At 42.0% G+C, this 15509-nt stretch overlaps 3 protein-coding genes across 3 annotated transcripts; 1 reads left to right on the top strand and 2 right to left on the bottom strand.

The window, feature by feature from the left end:
- Positions 1-406: 406 nt before the first annotated feature.
- Positions 407-6290, top strand: LOC142948712 (GTPase IMAP family member 8-like). The gene is made up of 4 exons (XM_076090847.1): positions 407-509; positions 640-1472; positions 5075-5096; positions 5227-6290. Exons 1-4 carry the CDS (start codon positions 488-490, stop codon positions 6063-6065), a joined length of 1716 nt encoding a protein of 571 aa, XP_075946962.1. The 5' UTR covers positions 407-487; the 3' UTR covers positions 6066-6290.
- Positions 6291-7706: 1416 nt separating this feature from the next.
- On the bottom strand, positions 7707-10027 carry LOC142948650 (GTPase IMAP family member 9-like). The gene is made up of 3 exons (XM_076090782.1): positions 9919-10027; positions 9648-9719; positions 7707-8638 (listed from the first exon to the last, which is right to left on the bottom strand). The coding sequence occupies exons 1-3, from the start codon at positions 10025-10027 to the stop codon at positions 7707-7709; spliced, it is 1113 nt and encodes a 370-aa protein (XP_075946897.1).
- Positions 10028-13545: 3518 nt separating this feature from the next.
- Positions 13546-14877, bottom strand: rasd2b (RASD family member 2b). Its single transcript, XM_076090783.1, has 2 exons — positions 14265-14877; positions 13546-14069 (listed from the first exon to the last, which is right to left on the bottom strand). The coding sequence occupies exons 1-2, from the start codon at positions 14875-14877 to the stop codon at positions 13546-13548; spliced, it is 1137 nt and encodes a 378-aa protein (XP_075946898.1).
- Between the last annotated feature and the right edge of the window lie 632 nt (positions 14878-15509).

A 15509-nucleotide genomic window follows, 5' to 3' on the forward strand; every position in this document is an offset into this window, starting at 1 on the left:
GGGAGGGAGGGAGAGGGAGAGAGAGAGAGAGAGAGAGGGAGGGAGGGAAGGAGGGAGAGAGAGAGAGGGAGGGAGGGAGGGGGGAGAGAGAGAGAGAGAGAGAGAGAGAGAGAGAGAGAGAGAGAGAGAGAGAGAGAGAGAGAGAGAGAGAGAGAGAGAGAGAGAGAGAGAGGGAGGGAGGGAGGGAGAGAGAGAGAGAGAGAGAGAGAGAGAGGGAGAGAGAGAGAGAGAGAGAGGGAGGGAGGGAGGGGGAGAGAGAGAGAGAGAGAGAGAGAGAGAGGGAGAGAGAGAGAGAGAGAGAGAGAGAGAGAGAGAGAGAGAGGGAGAGAGAGAGAGAGAGAGAGAGAGAGAGGGAGGGATTACTAGCAAACAAAATGACAGACCTTTTGTGATCCGGAAGGAAAGGTTCAGAAACGCACAGACAGTGTTAGTGGTTCAAAGTCAGGTTTGACTTGTGTTTTCCTGCTATTTCTTTATCTACAACAAGATGGGTTTAACCTCAATGGAAGGTGAGTGTCTTTACTTGTGTGTAGGAATACACTGTATTCAGGCTTTTTGCACTTCTTATGTAAGCTGACCTAAAAGCTCCCAGAAGTTCAAATAAAGTGTCTTTCTGTCTTTCTGTCTTTCTGTCCACAGACTGCAGCTCTCCAGTTGTCAGTGACCTGAGGATTGTCCTGCTGGGGAAGACTGGATCAGGAAAGAGTGCAACAGGGAACACCATCCTGGGAAGAACAGCTTTCACCTCAGAGATTTCTCCTTCTTCTGTGACAAAGACATGTGAAAAAGAAAGCGGCCACTATGATAAAAGAACTGTGAGTGTGGTCGACACCCCGGGAGTCTTTGACACGGCGCTTAAAGAAGACCAGTGGAAAAGAGAAATAGAGAACTGTATCACGCTGTCTGACCCAGGACCCCATATATTCCTGCTAGTGATCAGACTGGGTGTACGCTTTACTGAAGAGGAGAAGAATGCCATCAAGTGGATCAAAGACAACTTTGGTGAGGAAATCTCCAATTACACTCTGGTGCTCTTCACGGGGGGAGACATGCTCAAGGTGGAGTTCATTGAGGATTATATAAGAAAAAATCCTGAACTCAGGGAGTTAATCAGGGGCTTTAGAGAAAGGTACACTGTGTTTGACAACACATGCATGGGGAATCGCACTCAGGTGGCTGATCTGTTTGAAAAGATAGACGAGATAGTGCGCTTAAATGGTGACCATTACACCAGAGGCATGTACGAAGAGGCCCAGAGAAAGAAGACTTCGAAGGAACGGTGGAACAGATGGTCAGGCTATATGAACTCTGTGAGTAATCAGTTGTTTGTGGCAGCAACAGTCACAGCTGGCCCTGCAGCTGGTGCTGTTTTTGCGGCAGAAGAAGCAGCAGTAGCTGCAACCATAAGATCGGCTACAGTCCTCACCGGTGCAGGGATTACTAAAGCCGCCGGGAGGTGGATGAAACCTAAAGCAGACAGTTGAGTCATGTCAAGCCATGATCATTTAAGAAAACTAGTGAGGTCATTCCATCGATTGCCTTCTTTGATACATGAAATTCATATTTGACTTTTTTTTGGCAAAACTGTATTGCATTCCGTCATTTAAATAATGTACATGCATACTAATTAGTCACAGCCTGCTTCAAACCGTAAATGAAGCTTTTATGACCAATTTTTTAACGTTGATGCTATGCACTCTAATCCTGAATATCATTGTGTGGAGAACACTATTGTAATTGTGCTGTTTGAAAAGAAAGAATAAAATATAACAATGTGACAAGAGCTTCAAAAGGTGTCGTTTGATGTTGTACCAAGTTTGTATTACGTGGAAATCCCGGTGAAGAAAACAAGCATTCCCACGAAAGCTTCCAGCTCCAGTGAATTCACAAGACACAGAACCACCGTGGGTTTTATTTTAAATGAAAATGTCTCGTGGGATGATGTAAGCTGAAAAACATACTGTTAGCAACTTCCGTTAACATGACACTGCAGTTATCAGCCGTCAACTCAAAGCTCCAGTTGATATTTAGAAAAATGACAAACTTTTTTTAATACTTTTTGGTTCCAATTTTTGAAACATCAACTACAATTAAATTCACATTCTGCATATAATTCATGAATTTATCTAACAGATGGGGGGAAATGCATTTTTCAACTGATCAGAAGTGAAAATAGAGGCATGTTTACTGCTGCATTTATGGACCTGCTCATCTGAAGCTCACCAAGAGAGTGAATAAGTCATTTCCAAAGTGTCAAACTGTTCTTTAGGGGGATAAGAAACAATGCATTATAATGCATGGATAATACATATTATGATGCACTCTAAACAATTTCACCGTAAAATAACGGTAACTTACTGTCAGCAGGGACGCCACTAATTTACAGATTCTTTACAATGAAGCTACTGTAATTTACTTTTACGGTATCTTACCGTATACTGGATTACGGTATGTGATAGTATGATAATTGGGTTTTACGTTGATTTTACATTATATGCCAGAATTTCACCGTTTATTTACAAAGGGTAATACAACCCAATACTTTTGCATTTAATTTCCAACAAATAAAATAATCACAATAGACATTCAGTACATAATTGTTGCAGTTTAATACATGTTCTCAAGACAAATAATAAAGGGACATTTGTATTACATCACAAAATTCACAATGTACTGCATGTTTCGAAGAAAAATCATAAAATCTTTCATGACCGGCTTAACTGAACTCATGAGGATAACCTCAGACTAGTAGGGCCGGCTCACCGGCTCAGATCTGTTCTGTGTCTGTGAGGTCACCAGTGTGCCTGCATGCTTTAATAAACTCACAACATCAACAGCAACTTCTGAACTGGACTTGAATGATTTCTTCAACACATACCACTCCAGCTTTCGATACCTCCCGCTGAACAACAGTAGCATACTACTCCAGGTATCGGTACCTAACCCTGAACAACAGTAGCATACCACTCTTGGGATAGGTACATACCTCTGAACAACAGTAGCATACCATCGGCCACTTTTCGATCAGAGCGTCACTGCCTCAGACACTGAATCAAAATAGCATTAAGAGTGAAACGCTGAACTGCATGAACTCACACATGAATGAAAACATTAAAAGAGGACTTGACTGCAGCGTCTGGCAGGTATCCTCAATCTCTGATGATGAGTGACTGTAAAACAAACAAAATAAAAACACAAAGTTCTGAACTTCTGGAAAGTTCTATGACATCCAGGATGAACAAACTTAAAAGAAGCTTTGGGTGTGCAACTGTGGGTTCGCATGTGCCTCACACATATTAACATGCAAGTCTTTACAAAAAGCTAATACAACAATACCATACAGTTTAAATGAACAGACTATGTGATAAGCTGATCACGTTAGATTAAGCTAAGACAATGGACCACAACGGACTAATGTTCAACACTAAAATGAGTTTGATCTGGTGTTAATGTTGCTCCTGTGATAACACACGTTACCGTTAGCGTTACCTCAACTGTTCATCGTCTTGAACACACGTCGGTGATTTCTGGTTCACTCTCCCTTTTGGTAATCGTCCCGTTTGCGGTCCTACAGTCGGTTCAATAACAGCACAAGTAAACACAAGTTAGGTTACTAACGTTACATCTTAACACTGTAATTGGTGATTAACTTTATTTATGTTAACTTAACTTGCTTTGCTGTTAGCTAGCTCACCTTTCTAAGGCTACTTGAGCTCGAGCTAGCTAACGTCACAGAGCTAGCTCCACTAATATAAGCAACCTAATCTAATGAAACATTATCTGAGATGTTAACAGTTCAATAATCATGAAGACAAAACAATAATGGAGACTTTGAATTTCGGATAATAAGCGTAAGTTACCTCGGCTCCTCGGTTGATCTCCACGTGGAATATACTCAGAAGGATGAACTGAAGCTGTTGCGTCCAAAGTCACATTCAGGAGCAGTCTGTCACTCTTGTCACTCAAAAATGACTTTTAGGTGATGAACAGTTTGAATAATAAAAATATTCTATCGTCTTTACAGACACATTAACCTACAATAGACAGTACGATGTAGATGGATTGTGATTCACTGAACTTGTATGGAGAAGCGTGTATCCACCACTTCACAGAAAATACTGTATCATGCTGATAAATTACAGTAGTCTGCTGCTGTTGTTAATTGACGGCATTAACTGTTAATTTACATGCAAGGGATGAACATTTAACTGTATGTTACAGTTATTATGAAATACTGTAAGATACCGTTGAAAATCCACCGTAAATTTACAGCAATTCATTACAGTGTGCCATATAACAACACATATAGCTACAGCATTACAAGTGTGATTAATCCTTTACCAGGTTTGTTTTGTGTGAAAGGACAAAAGGTTTTCTGAACATCATTGTACTCTCTGCACAGTGGAAAATGATTAAAGGGACATATCAGTAGAAAAGTGGCACGTCTCCATTAAGAATTTGAACCAAATTTAAGATTAGGGTGTCACCCGCTCTCCATCTAAACTATTTTCTTTCAAAACTCAATGTTTTGAACCCAATTGTCAACAGCTTTCTGAAAGTTGCAGTTTCACTTTCCCGGAAATCACTTAGGAGGAGAGAGAGAGAGAGAGAGAGAGAGAGAGAGAGAGAGAGAGAGAGGGGGGAATAACTAGCACACACAAGTACAGACTAATGTGATCTGGAAGAAATGCACACATCAATAGAACAGTTCGTCCACTAGATCTCTGGTTTCTGTCTACAGAAACGTTGAGATTAGGGTGTCACCTGCTTTAGCTTGTAAGAAGTTTCCATCCTAACGATTTCAATAATGTTTTGATCCCCATGTTTTTCAAAGTTGTAGTTTCATTTTCCAGGAAACCACTGAGGTGGGGAGAGAAAGTGAGAGGGAGGCAGGGAGGGAGAGAGAGAGAGAGAGAGAGAGAGAGAGAGAGAGAGAGAGGGAGGGATTACTGGCAAACAAAATGACAGACCTTTTGTGATCTGGAAGGAAAGGTTCAGAAACACACAGACAGTGTTAGTGGTTCAAAGTCAGGTTTGACTTGTGTTTTCCTGCTATTTCTTTATCGACAATAAGATGGGTTTAACCTCAATGGAAGGTGAGTGTCTTTACTTGTGTGTAGGAATATACTGTATTCAGGCTTTTTGCACTTCTTATGTAAGCTGACCTAAAAGCTCTCAGAAGTTCAAATAAAGTGTCTTTCTGTCTTTCTGTCTTTCTGTCCACAGACTGCAGCTCTCCAGTTGTCAGTGACCTGAGGATTGTCCTGCTGGGGAAGACTGGATCAGGAAAGAGTGCAACAGGGAACACCATCCTGGGAAGAACAGCTTTCACCTCAGAGATTTCTCCTTCTTCTGTGACAAAGACATGTGAGAAAGAAAGAGGCCACTATGATAAAAGAACTGTGAGTGTGGTCGACACCCCGGGAGTCTTTGACACGGCGCTTAAAGAAGACCAGTGGAAAAGAGAAATAGAGAACTGCATCGCGCTGTCTGACCCAGGACCCCATATATTCCTGCTAGTGATCAGACTGGATGTACGCTTTACTGAAGAGGAGAAGAATGCCATCAAGTGGATCAAAGACAACTTTGGTGAGGAAATCTCCAAATACACTCTGGTGCTCTTCACGAGGGGAGACATGCTCAATGAGGAGTCCATTGAAGATCATTTAGACCAAGATCCTGAACTCAGGGAGTTAATCAGGAGCTATAAAGGAAGGTACACTGTGTTTGACAACACTTGCATGGGGAATCGCACTCAGGTGGCTGATCTGTTTGAAAAGATAGACGAGATAGTGCGCTTAAATGGTGACCATTACACCAGAGGCATGTACGAAGAGGCCCAGAGAAAGAAGAGTTTGAAGGAACGGTGGAACAGATGGGCAGGCTATATGAACACTGCCAGTAATCAGTTGATTGTGGCAGCAGTAGTCGTAGCTGCAGTTAACGCCCCTGTAGTTGGTGCCTCTGCAGCAGCTATATCCATGAGACCAATTTTAATGTTAACTGGTGCAGGTATTTCTAAAGCCATCGAGCGGTGGATGAAACCTAAAACAATAGACAGCTGAGAGACTTGTGAGGTCATAACTTTGATTGTCTTTTCACATATTGTTTTGCATTACTTACATGCAGACATTAGTCACAGCTTGCCTGCTTTGAATGATAAATTAACCTTCTAAGAACAATCTTTTAAATGTTGATGCTTTACACTCTAACCCTGAATATCATTCTGTGTGGAGAACACTATTCTAATTGTTCTGTTTGATTTGTGAGAATATAATAAAACAATGTGACAAGTGCTTCAAAAGGTTTCGTTTGTTTTTGTACCAAATTCTTTATTAGATGAAGATCTCAGTTGTGAAAGCAAGAATTCTCACAAAAGCTTCCAGAGCTACTCACTGTTGCCTGTTCAGCATTAAGAGCAAGAAGCACTTACACTCTCAGTATGTCTGCATGGTTGCATCCCATACGGACAAATGTGAAACTATGTTGTTTGCTAATTTATCTGATCACATTTGACTTTAGATTGACACTGAACCTTAATCTTTGAACTTTCAGGTGTTCAGTTGCAGTGCGTTTCATGCATTTATTGTAAACGCTTGTCAAATCCAGTGACCACTCCAGGCATGAAAGGCATTAATTGTTTAGCGTGAATGTCTCACCTATAACGTGTTTTATTTAATAAGCATCAAGGCAACAGCTCCAGCTTTGAATGTGATATAATGAATATCAAATCATCACAAATGGGAAATACTGCATGTCACAAAATGTAAATGTTATGCTACATTTATGCTTTTATTTAAATGGAAATACAGTATTGAATATCTTCCACCTCAATATCCAATTTGAGTCTTTGAAAACACGACCCAAGTCTGCCCTCTACTGGACAAAGAAGTAAACCTGCGGAGATCGTTTCCTTTAGATATAAAGCCACACAGAGAGGAGGTTGCCTTTCTCGGGTTAAAATCTTGATTTGATGGATGCAAATCTGAATTATTTTTAAATATGTAATGAAAAAACACTACTTAACTTGTACAAAGAGAACTAGCATTTAAAAGGTAAAGTATACTCTGATCAATATGTGGTTGACTCAGACTGGCCTCCAGCTCATCATTTCAAAGCCTTTTTGGTCATTGTGTTGTAGATGTTGTGTGCAGGTGGCTGGCAGGGATGTGCTGGCAGCAGAGTGAGAGGTTTGCTATGTTAACAATGCCTCCTCAGTGAAATGTGATCGGCCAGCGGACGTTTACCATTGTCTCTGGTTTCCTTTAGGGAAGTGCGCTAGTAATGTTACTAATAATAAAGCAAGGCCATCACAGTTTAAATAAGGAACAGCAGGAAATCTGCATCAATATTCTATTTGAGCAATTATCACAAGTTATGAAAGTATAAACTGTGCAACATTCTAACATTTATTTGGAATCTCATAATCACGATGTGGCTTTCATGTACAAGCTCCAAACGATGAATGAGTGAAACAACAAAAAGAAAAGGCATTTCATACCGTTTCTTTACTGTCAGCATTAAAATCACATACTTCTGTTATTGCAATGTTGTGTCAAAACGTTATCATTTCGGAAGCAGAATGCAGGAAAGGCCATAACAACACCATTCACTGATGAGCTGTAAACAGTACATAGTAATGTGTGCAACACTCCCACTGTACAGTATATTAAGGGTCACATACTGCAGATGTCCTGGTCACGTTGTTATACTGGAACAGATGCTTTGGCTTTGCATCTTATTTCCTTCCATAAGCAAAAGGCAGCTAAACCACAAAGCACCCCCAAGAGGAGCACAGGAGCTCCTAGAGCCAAAGCCACCGTGGTGTTGGCTCCCACGGCTATAACCACGCCGGCTACCACCAGCAAGGCAGCACCAGCCGAGGCCACACGTATATTCTTTCTCTTCACCCTTTTCTCCTTGTTTCTCTCTTTCTCTTTCTTCTCCCTCTCTGCATCCCAAATTTTCTTCTCCTCCTCTTTCTTCTCTTCCTCCTCTTGTTTCTTCCGCTCCTCCTCCTCTCTCAGCTTCCTCTGGGCTTTCTCATACAGCTCATTGGTGTAGTGCTTCCCCCCGTTATCCTGTACCATTTCCTTGATCATGTTGATCAGCTCTTTGACCTGTACTCGGTCCTCTGCGTCGTTGTTGTTGAAGGCGTGGTACCTGCGTCCAAATGTAATAGAGAGTCTCCGCAGCTCCTTGCACTCCTTCAGAGCATTGTCAGCTTTGGCCTGATCTTTGCATGTAAACAGCATGATAGTGTACATGGAGGCGTCGTCTCCGAAGTTATCCTGGATCCACTTCACAGCGTTTCTTTCCTCCTCGGTAAACCGTACCCCGAGCCTGATCACCAGCAGGAAGGCGTGAGGGCCGGGCACCGACATCTTGACGCACTCCTCGATTCTGGTTTTTAATTCTTCCTCTGTGATGCCTGTATCAAACAGACCTGGAGTGTCGATCACCTGGACTACGGTGCCGTCCACTTCCCCGTTCTGTGTCTCACAGTGTTGGGTCACAGACACAGGGCTCGGGTCCTCTTTGAAGGTGGCTCTTCCAAGGATGGTGTTTCCTGACGCACTCTTGCCTGACCCAGTCTTTCCCACCAGGACTATCCTCAACCCTCCGGACAAATGCAGAGCTGTAACAGCAGAAGCACAATGAATGCGGAGCACAACTCAAAAGTGAATGCTTTCTTTATTTCTTTCTTAGTCAGCAGTGAGTGTTTTCAATCACTTGCTAAGATTGTGAAAGACCTATTTGAATGGTGTATCTCCCGCTTGTATAACTTGCTATATCTTTTTAGCTGATTTCTTTAAAAGGCAACCTGTTGAGTTTTTCCGACTGAGTTTTTTTTTGTATTGTGTACAAGCATGAGGAAGCACAACTTATCGACAGTTGGTGGCAGTAATGTGCAAGAAGTAAAGCCTATGTGCCAACAAAAGAATGCTTCAAGCAGGCAAACATGGTGGTGAACCACGGATGTAGCAAGAGACAACAGCGTTACGCCGCCAGCCAGCAAATAAGGTTGATTATTGATTATCATGGAGGTAAAACTTTAACCTAAAAAAGATATCTTTATGTCTGTGACGTCATTCCAATGTTAAGTCTATGTGTTGAGTGTGACCACGCAGACGCGGCCAGCAGGAGAAACATTTAACTCCGTGCGCTTGGCTTAGTGATTTTTGTTCAAATGACTGGCCGCCATCCTTCAGTTCAGTGATTCAGATCTTAAAACACATGTATGATGTAAATATTGCATAATTTAAAAAATATTATAAAAATCAGCAGTGCAAGTGTTTGAGAAGTAAGGAATTCAAGTGTACACACAGTGTGTTTTTGGTGAGAAACACTGAATGTAGACATGACTTTCTTAAACATATTTAATTCGGTTTTAATAAAGGTTTGTGCATTTTTCCGATAAGCCGTCAAAACAGAAAAGCTACAAAGATTGAGCGAGTTATACTAGAGAAGAATAAACACCAGACAAAAGGATGTTTTACAACCATGCAACCCCAAATGTGTTACTGATCAAGAAGCATTAATAGTCCATGTATTGACGTTAATAAAGCCATTAGTAATGGTCCAGGTAAAGGGTTCCATTGTTAGAAGGTGGTAAACAGATATAGAGAGACAATGAATGAGCATACCGTCAAAGTTATTCAGACCACACCCATCCGACCGAGGTAGAGTTTTCTGTTTCTTTTCTCGCAGAGGTATTGCTGTGATATGAAATAATACCATAGAGACACAAAATAAATACACTATGAGCCAATGACATCATTATCAAGGTCTACGTTTTTACGATTTCCCTCTTGTGCCCTTTCCAGCGTCACAGTATCACAGTAAGTGTCACATCTTACAGAAACCAAAAGATCACCTCTGTTTTATTTTAAACACAAGTCAGATAGGTTGTCTTACCTTCGGCCATTACTTCAGATTTATATTTTCCAGTTCCCTCGTGGCCAAATGCGTTGTTCCAGGCCCGAGTTGTGAACTCAGACAAGCTCTGTGGCTTCACTTTCGACATTAGTGTTCTGGGAAACTTCTGGAAGCCTAGCCTTTGCTCAGGGGGCTTCCTATTTCCTTGTATTGTCTTTAGTTTACATCTGAAAATGTGCATCCCCAAAGAGGCTGTCCACAGCTCTGTGAATAGGTTTGTGTATATGGGCATGGCTGCTGTGTGTACCACAACACGAGGAGAGCATTCAAGCTCTTTAATTGATAAACATTGTCTTAGTATAACCACATTACCTTTTAACCTTTAAAAAGAGTTCTGCCTATATCTGCCATCACTAATACAGATGTGTATTTATCCGTCTTCAATCCAGATGTTTCTGATATGGTTTGTATTTGGTGTCCTGAGTGAGTCAGTAAAGATGGAAAATTAAATCAGAGATGAAAGCCAGGAGAAGTAAACTGAATTTCAGACTTTGTTGTAAAACGTTTTTAGCTCACACAATCCCACACAAAGCATGCATTTCAAGATGTAGTTAACAGGATCTATTTCCTGTTTCAGCCATTGCCTCTTCTCTTCCATATTTTTGTCACAGGTACCTCAACTACATAAACATATCTATGGTGCATTTAAAGGTCAAAGTGCTCCACTCTCTCTTCTCTGATCCTCTCTTCCTCAGGTTTCTCCTGGTACACCTCATTGGTGCTGAACAGGCTAAACCAGCAGAGGTTAATAATAGAGACCAACACCTGGTGGCAGGTGTGTTTGTGTGCGTGTGCTTGTTCCACCATTATCATTTAAATTCTCTATCACTTGCGTGACAAGCCACCGGCCTCCATTCATCTTTATCTCCGTGGCATGATCTCGCCCCAGCTGCTGTGAACTGACTGATTGAACTGTTGACAAGCACTGCTCTCCGTACACTCGGTGCAGACACGCTTACACTCCCACCTCATGTTTGAAGTCATAGAAAGACCTAAAACGTTGGTGATGACATTAGTAGTGGATGTGCTGATCCTACACTGGTTGTGTGCATCAGGAGACCCAAATTCATAGTAGAGACTTTTTCCAAGATGGAGGTTTTACAAACTAGACAGAAAGCTGTAACAGTTAGCACAAGTACAATATCCATTCATCTTCCTGCTGAGCTCGTAGAGTGTGAATAACTAAACGCAAAGATATGCATCAGGTCTGTAGAACTGGTGGGTTGAGATGCTGAGCTGCCTCAGCAGAATAACAATCTTTCCTGTGAAGGACAAGTAGAGAAACAGCGTCACGTTTCAGGAGTTCACCTAGAAAGAAGCCTGTTGTCCTGCTTGTGTGCATGTACCATGTATGTGTGTGTCAGAGAAACAGACAGACAGACAGAACAACAAGAACATAATTTGAATCCTCCGAGGCTCAGAGGCTGGAGTGTGTGTGTGTGTGTGTGTGTGTGTGTGTGTGTGTGTGTGTGTGTGTGTGTGTGTGTGTTTGTTTGTTTGTGTGTGTTGTTTTGCTGATTGCTTTAACAAAGGCGTCAAGTGTCACTGCACGCGCAATAAAGTGGTTGGGGCCACACAGGAGTGTAATTGGCTCAGATTTCCTGCAGTGTGAACTTCCGATCACGCGACAGCAGAAAAGCAAAGTTTAGACGCTGCAGAGGCAGAAAACATAGAAGGACAAACTATTATCAATATGTCAAGAAACATAACATTAACTCAGAATAATTCAAACAAACAGGCAATAATAATAATGAGGAAAAGAAATGTATGAAAATAAAGTGTGAGCTTATTTTTAGTGGATGTGACTTCATCCTGCTCTTTGATTTGTGGAGGTTCACACCAACCCAAACTCATTATCGGACATTTTACAGACGTTATACATTCAACAAACACATTCATCATCTTCATCCTAAAAGTATTCACTCTTGTAATGTTAGAAGTGAAAAATACAGTGTAAGTTTACCAGAGTTTTGTTAGACCAAAATAACAGTCTGATTGTACATGTTTTCTTATGTTACAGGACTAACAAAGCAATTCAATGAGCAATGCTCTTACTTTTTCCTATGTCTTCTACATGGATTATTAACTGGTGACGTTTGGCCTTGGTAGGTTTAATCTCAATCATTTTGCACAATACATATGGATATACATGCATATAGCCATCAATGCATATTCAGGACCACTATTAGAGTTTTCTTGTTTAAAATCAAAATGAAATGTCTCTGAGCCTCGGCCTCACCTCGGTGCGGCTTGCATTGTTCTGTGGCTTTCAGGCGTTTTTATTTGGCACCCAAACAGAGCTCTGTGAGTAAAGAAACGACTCTCACTTGTTGTTGTTTTCAGAATAACGCACATGGGATCTCACTCGTGACATCGTGTGATTATCACGTTTAATGCGTAAAGAAGATATTTAAGTGACAGCGTGGGCGCGTAGCGCTATTAATCCATTTGTCATTGCACTGTGTAATTGTATTAACTTTTTACAAATGCTGCTGGCGGGGATCATGTGAGGTCTAATGTGAAGCCCTCGTGGTCTGAATATAAACTCACAAGCAGTGGCCATGGAAACGCTCTACTGTACTTCCAGCAAGAGAGGCGAATGACCTTCAAGTGCAGCACAAAACAAACATCCACTTTATTAACAACTACTGCAAGGTGTCTTTATATGAACACTATTAAAATGGTGGCCACAAACATTATGCAATGCAACTTTGTAACTGTTATTCACTCATTCCATAGAGTTGCATCCAGTTGTTATGTCTTGATGCAAAGCTTCACTTTGGAAGATGAGATGTAGGCTGAGCAGACCAACACTTCTCCCTCCAGACCTTTACAGAGGCCTCTTCAGCTGCACACAATCAAGAGTGAGCTGACATTCATCGTGGCCGTGAAAGTGCACTTGTTGACAGGCATTAAACGCCCACTGAGTGACAGGCCTATCTGAGATGTCATTTATAGAGTCATTTAGGATCGGGAGGTAACTCGTGATATCCAAATGTAAACCTCGGCTGTAATCTGATTGTTCACGATGTGTGGGATTCAGGCTGTGGACATCTGGACATCCTCACTGAAGGTTAACACGCAAACAAAAACACACACACACACACACACACACACACACACACACACACACACACACACACACACACACACACACACACAAACACACACACACACACACACATTTGCACACCGGGAGAAAAAAAGAAGAGTGGGCGAGAGAAGGAGTTGCTATATCTAATATGAATCAAGGTTATGCAATAGTCATAGCTACAATAATGAAGTTCTGACTCAACATCCTCCCACATTCTCCTTCACAGTTGAAAGCACATAAACACACTCCCTTAGATAGATAGATAGATAGATAGATAGATAGATAGATAGATAGATAGATAGATAGATAGATAGATAGATATACAATACACAGCTTCTTGTGTAAATAAGCAAGCCATTATATTAAAAATATTTTTATTTGAAAAGATCATCTCGAGTGCATTGAATTAGACAATGATACGGCATTATATTGTGTACATTAACATGGACATCAGTGCTTTCTTCCTTATGTTATCTGCTCTGTAACACTTTGTCCCATACTATAATTGTCTCTCATTGAATCCAACATTTTCCCAGCGCTTTACCCGGCTCTCTTGCAGTATGTGACCCAATAACTTGTCGGAGATCCGTGCTAAAACTCGGCCGACGGGCCAGTGGGTACAGGGCACCGCAGGCTTCATATCGCCCCGGCACACGGCCTGTCCGCATTGCCTGGTAGGAACGGAGGGAGAGCTTGCGATGCTGAGACGGGCCAGTTTCAGTCGGAAGCCCGCCCAGCATTGCCAAAGTTTCGAAGACATTCTCTAAATTCGTGCTTTCCTTTGCAGATGTTTCAAAATAGGCACAGTCGTCACCGAGGACTTGGAGCACCTCTGACTTGGATATTCCTCTCTCAGTCTTCAGGATATCCACCTTGTTGGCGCAGACCACCAGGGGAACCTGCGGCTGTGCGCACTGCTCTGGCACAGAGGATTTGGTGAGCTTGGATTTTGCGGCAAGAATCTCCGATCGCAGGGCGCACACCTCGTCGAAAGAGCTCCGGTCATCTAGACTGAATACTAGGAGAAAAATGTCTCCTGCAAAGAAGAAATAAAATCAATTATTTTTCTCTAATTGTTGACATTTTTATCAATGCATTATTCGAGAGAGAATAGCATTTACGCACATCTATAGATGAATTGCAACGATTCTTCTGTTTTGAAAACATAAAAAACTGACAAGCATTTGTAATTGGTTCCTGCAGGGCAGACATATACTGAGCCAATACGCACCAGTGAGGATAGACAGCCGCCTCTTGGCTGGGAAATCCCTTTCCCTGGACGCGTCCAGGACGTCAATTTGGTATGTCTCTCCGCGGATACGAAACAGTTTCCTTAGGAAATCCTCAGAGGTGGGACTGTACTCCTCCACAAATCCGTCCCTAAGGTATCGTCTCATGATGGAGGTCTTGCCGACCCGTGGCGCACCGAGAACTACGATGCGCTTACAGTTCTGAGGCTTGGTCGGTGCTTGCTCTTGGTCAATATGACGCTGCCGGGTTTGCCCGTGGAGAACCAGAGCTGCCAGATGATCAAGTGGGGATCTCTTGCATGTATGGCTGCTGTTGGCTGTGGACAGTTGCCTTATGGTTACATCTGAGCGCGTCTTCTTTTCCTGTTTCCACTGAGACGAGGCCACTTTAAGTATCCTCAATCCTATTTTAATTCCCGATGAAGTCAGGTGCTGCGACGCGTTTTTGTAAGTCAGTAAGACACTGGAGGACCCGGCGCACTGCCCGTCCATATTACCTTGAAACTGGGGACCATCAGTGGTGGAACTGCTGATCTGGTGCGCAACAGGGGTGGAGGTGGTCTGTGTTCCGGTGGAGATGCTGCCTCTCTCCATCGTTTCAATACGATTAATAATACGCAACAAAGTGGGCAGAATCTGAGATCTGACTTTTCATAGGCACACTCAAGCTTGTCTCCGGCGCTGTGGCTGATGTCAGTTGTCTTTATATATAGGCCATCCTCAACCCCGTGATTCATCCGCGTCATGCTGATTGACAGAGAGGTGTTCCTCACGCGAACACCGTGTGTTGACAAAACATGATGCGGGCTATAGCCTACAACTGAGCACCTATTGGCTATACATGGCCCGTGGCATGCTTGTGAAACCCGTGATAACTTGCGTCAAATATGATTCTATATATGCAATGTCCTAAATTATTGTCATTATTATGTTAAAACTATTATTTCTACTATTTCTACTATAGTAGGCTATTGCTTAAAGTAGGCTACATTTGTTTAACTTGTTGTAGGCATCCCATCCTCGCATACATAAAGAAGAAAGATTTCGTTCAGTAGGTTTTTTTTAGGTGTTATTAACCATTTATAAGCTCTATTTGTGCCTTGCTCATGTTCTTTGTCTTCTCTTTTTTTCATACAATAGTAGGCCTATTTATTGTGCTTCCTTTTTTTTGGATCTGTAAATTGTTTTGGTTTTCGTATTGCTCATGAAAAGAAAGAAAGAGAGAA

This window comes from Anarhichas minor, unplaced genomic scaffold, assembly GCF_050575085.1.
Source record: "Anarhichas minor isolate MPS153535 unplaced genomic scaffold, ASM5057508v1 ptg000012l, whole genome shotgun sequence".
In the NCBI taxonomy this organism is placed as follows: Eukaryota; Metazoa; Chordata; class Actinopteri; order Perciformes; family Anarhichadidae; genus Anarhichas; species Anarhichas minor.

Excerpts from the sequence above, each read along its gene's own strand:
- rasd2b (XM_076090783.1), bottom strand. The coding sequence starts at position 14,877 with ATGGAGAGAGGCAGCATCTCCACCGGAACACAGACCACCTCCACCCCT. Across the intron at positions 14,070-14,264 it reads GCGGCTGTCTATCCTCACTG|GAGACATTTTTCTCCTAGTA; the intron begins GTGCGTATTGGC and ends TCTTCTTTGCAG.
- LOC142948650 (XM_076090782.1), bottom strand. The coding sequence starts at position 10,027 with ATGTCGAAAGTGAAGCCACAGAGCTTGTCTGAGTTCACAACTCGGGCC. Across the intron at positions 9,720-9,918 it reads ATCTGAAGTAATGGCCGAAG|CAATACCTCTGCGAGAAAAG; the intron begins GTAAGACAACCT and ends TTCATATCACAG. Across the intron at positions 8,639-9,647 it reads TGGTCTGAATAACTTTGACG|CTCTGCATTTGTCCGGAGGG; the intron begins GTATGCTCATTC and ends CTGCTGTTACAG.
- LOC142948712 (XM_076090847.1), top strand. The coding sequence starts at position 488 with ATGGGTTTAACCTCAATGGAAG. Across the intron at positions 510-639 it reads GGGTTTAACCTCAATGGAAG|ACTGCAGCTCTCCAGTTGTC; the intron begins GTGAGTGTCTTT and ends TTCTGTCCACAG. Across the intron at positions 1,473-5,074 it reads GGAGGTGGATGAAACCTAAA|ATGGGTTTAACCTCAATGGA; the intron begins GCAGACAGTTGA and ends ATCGACAATAAG.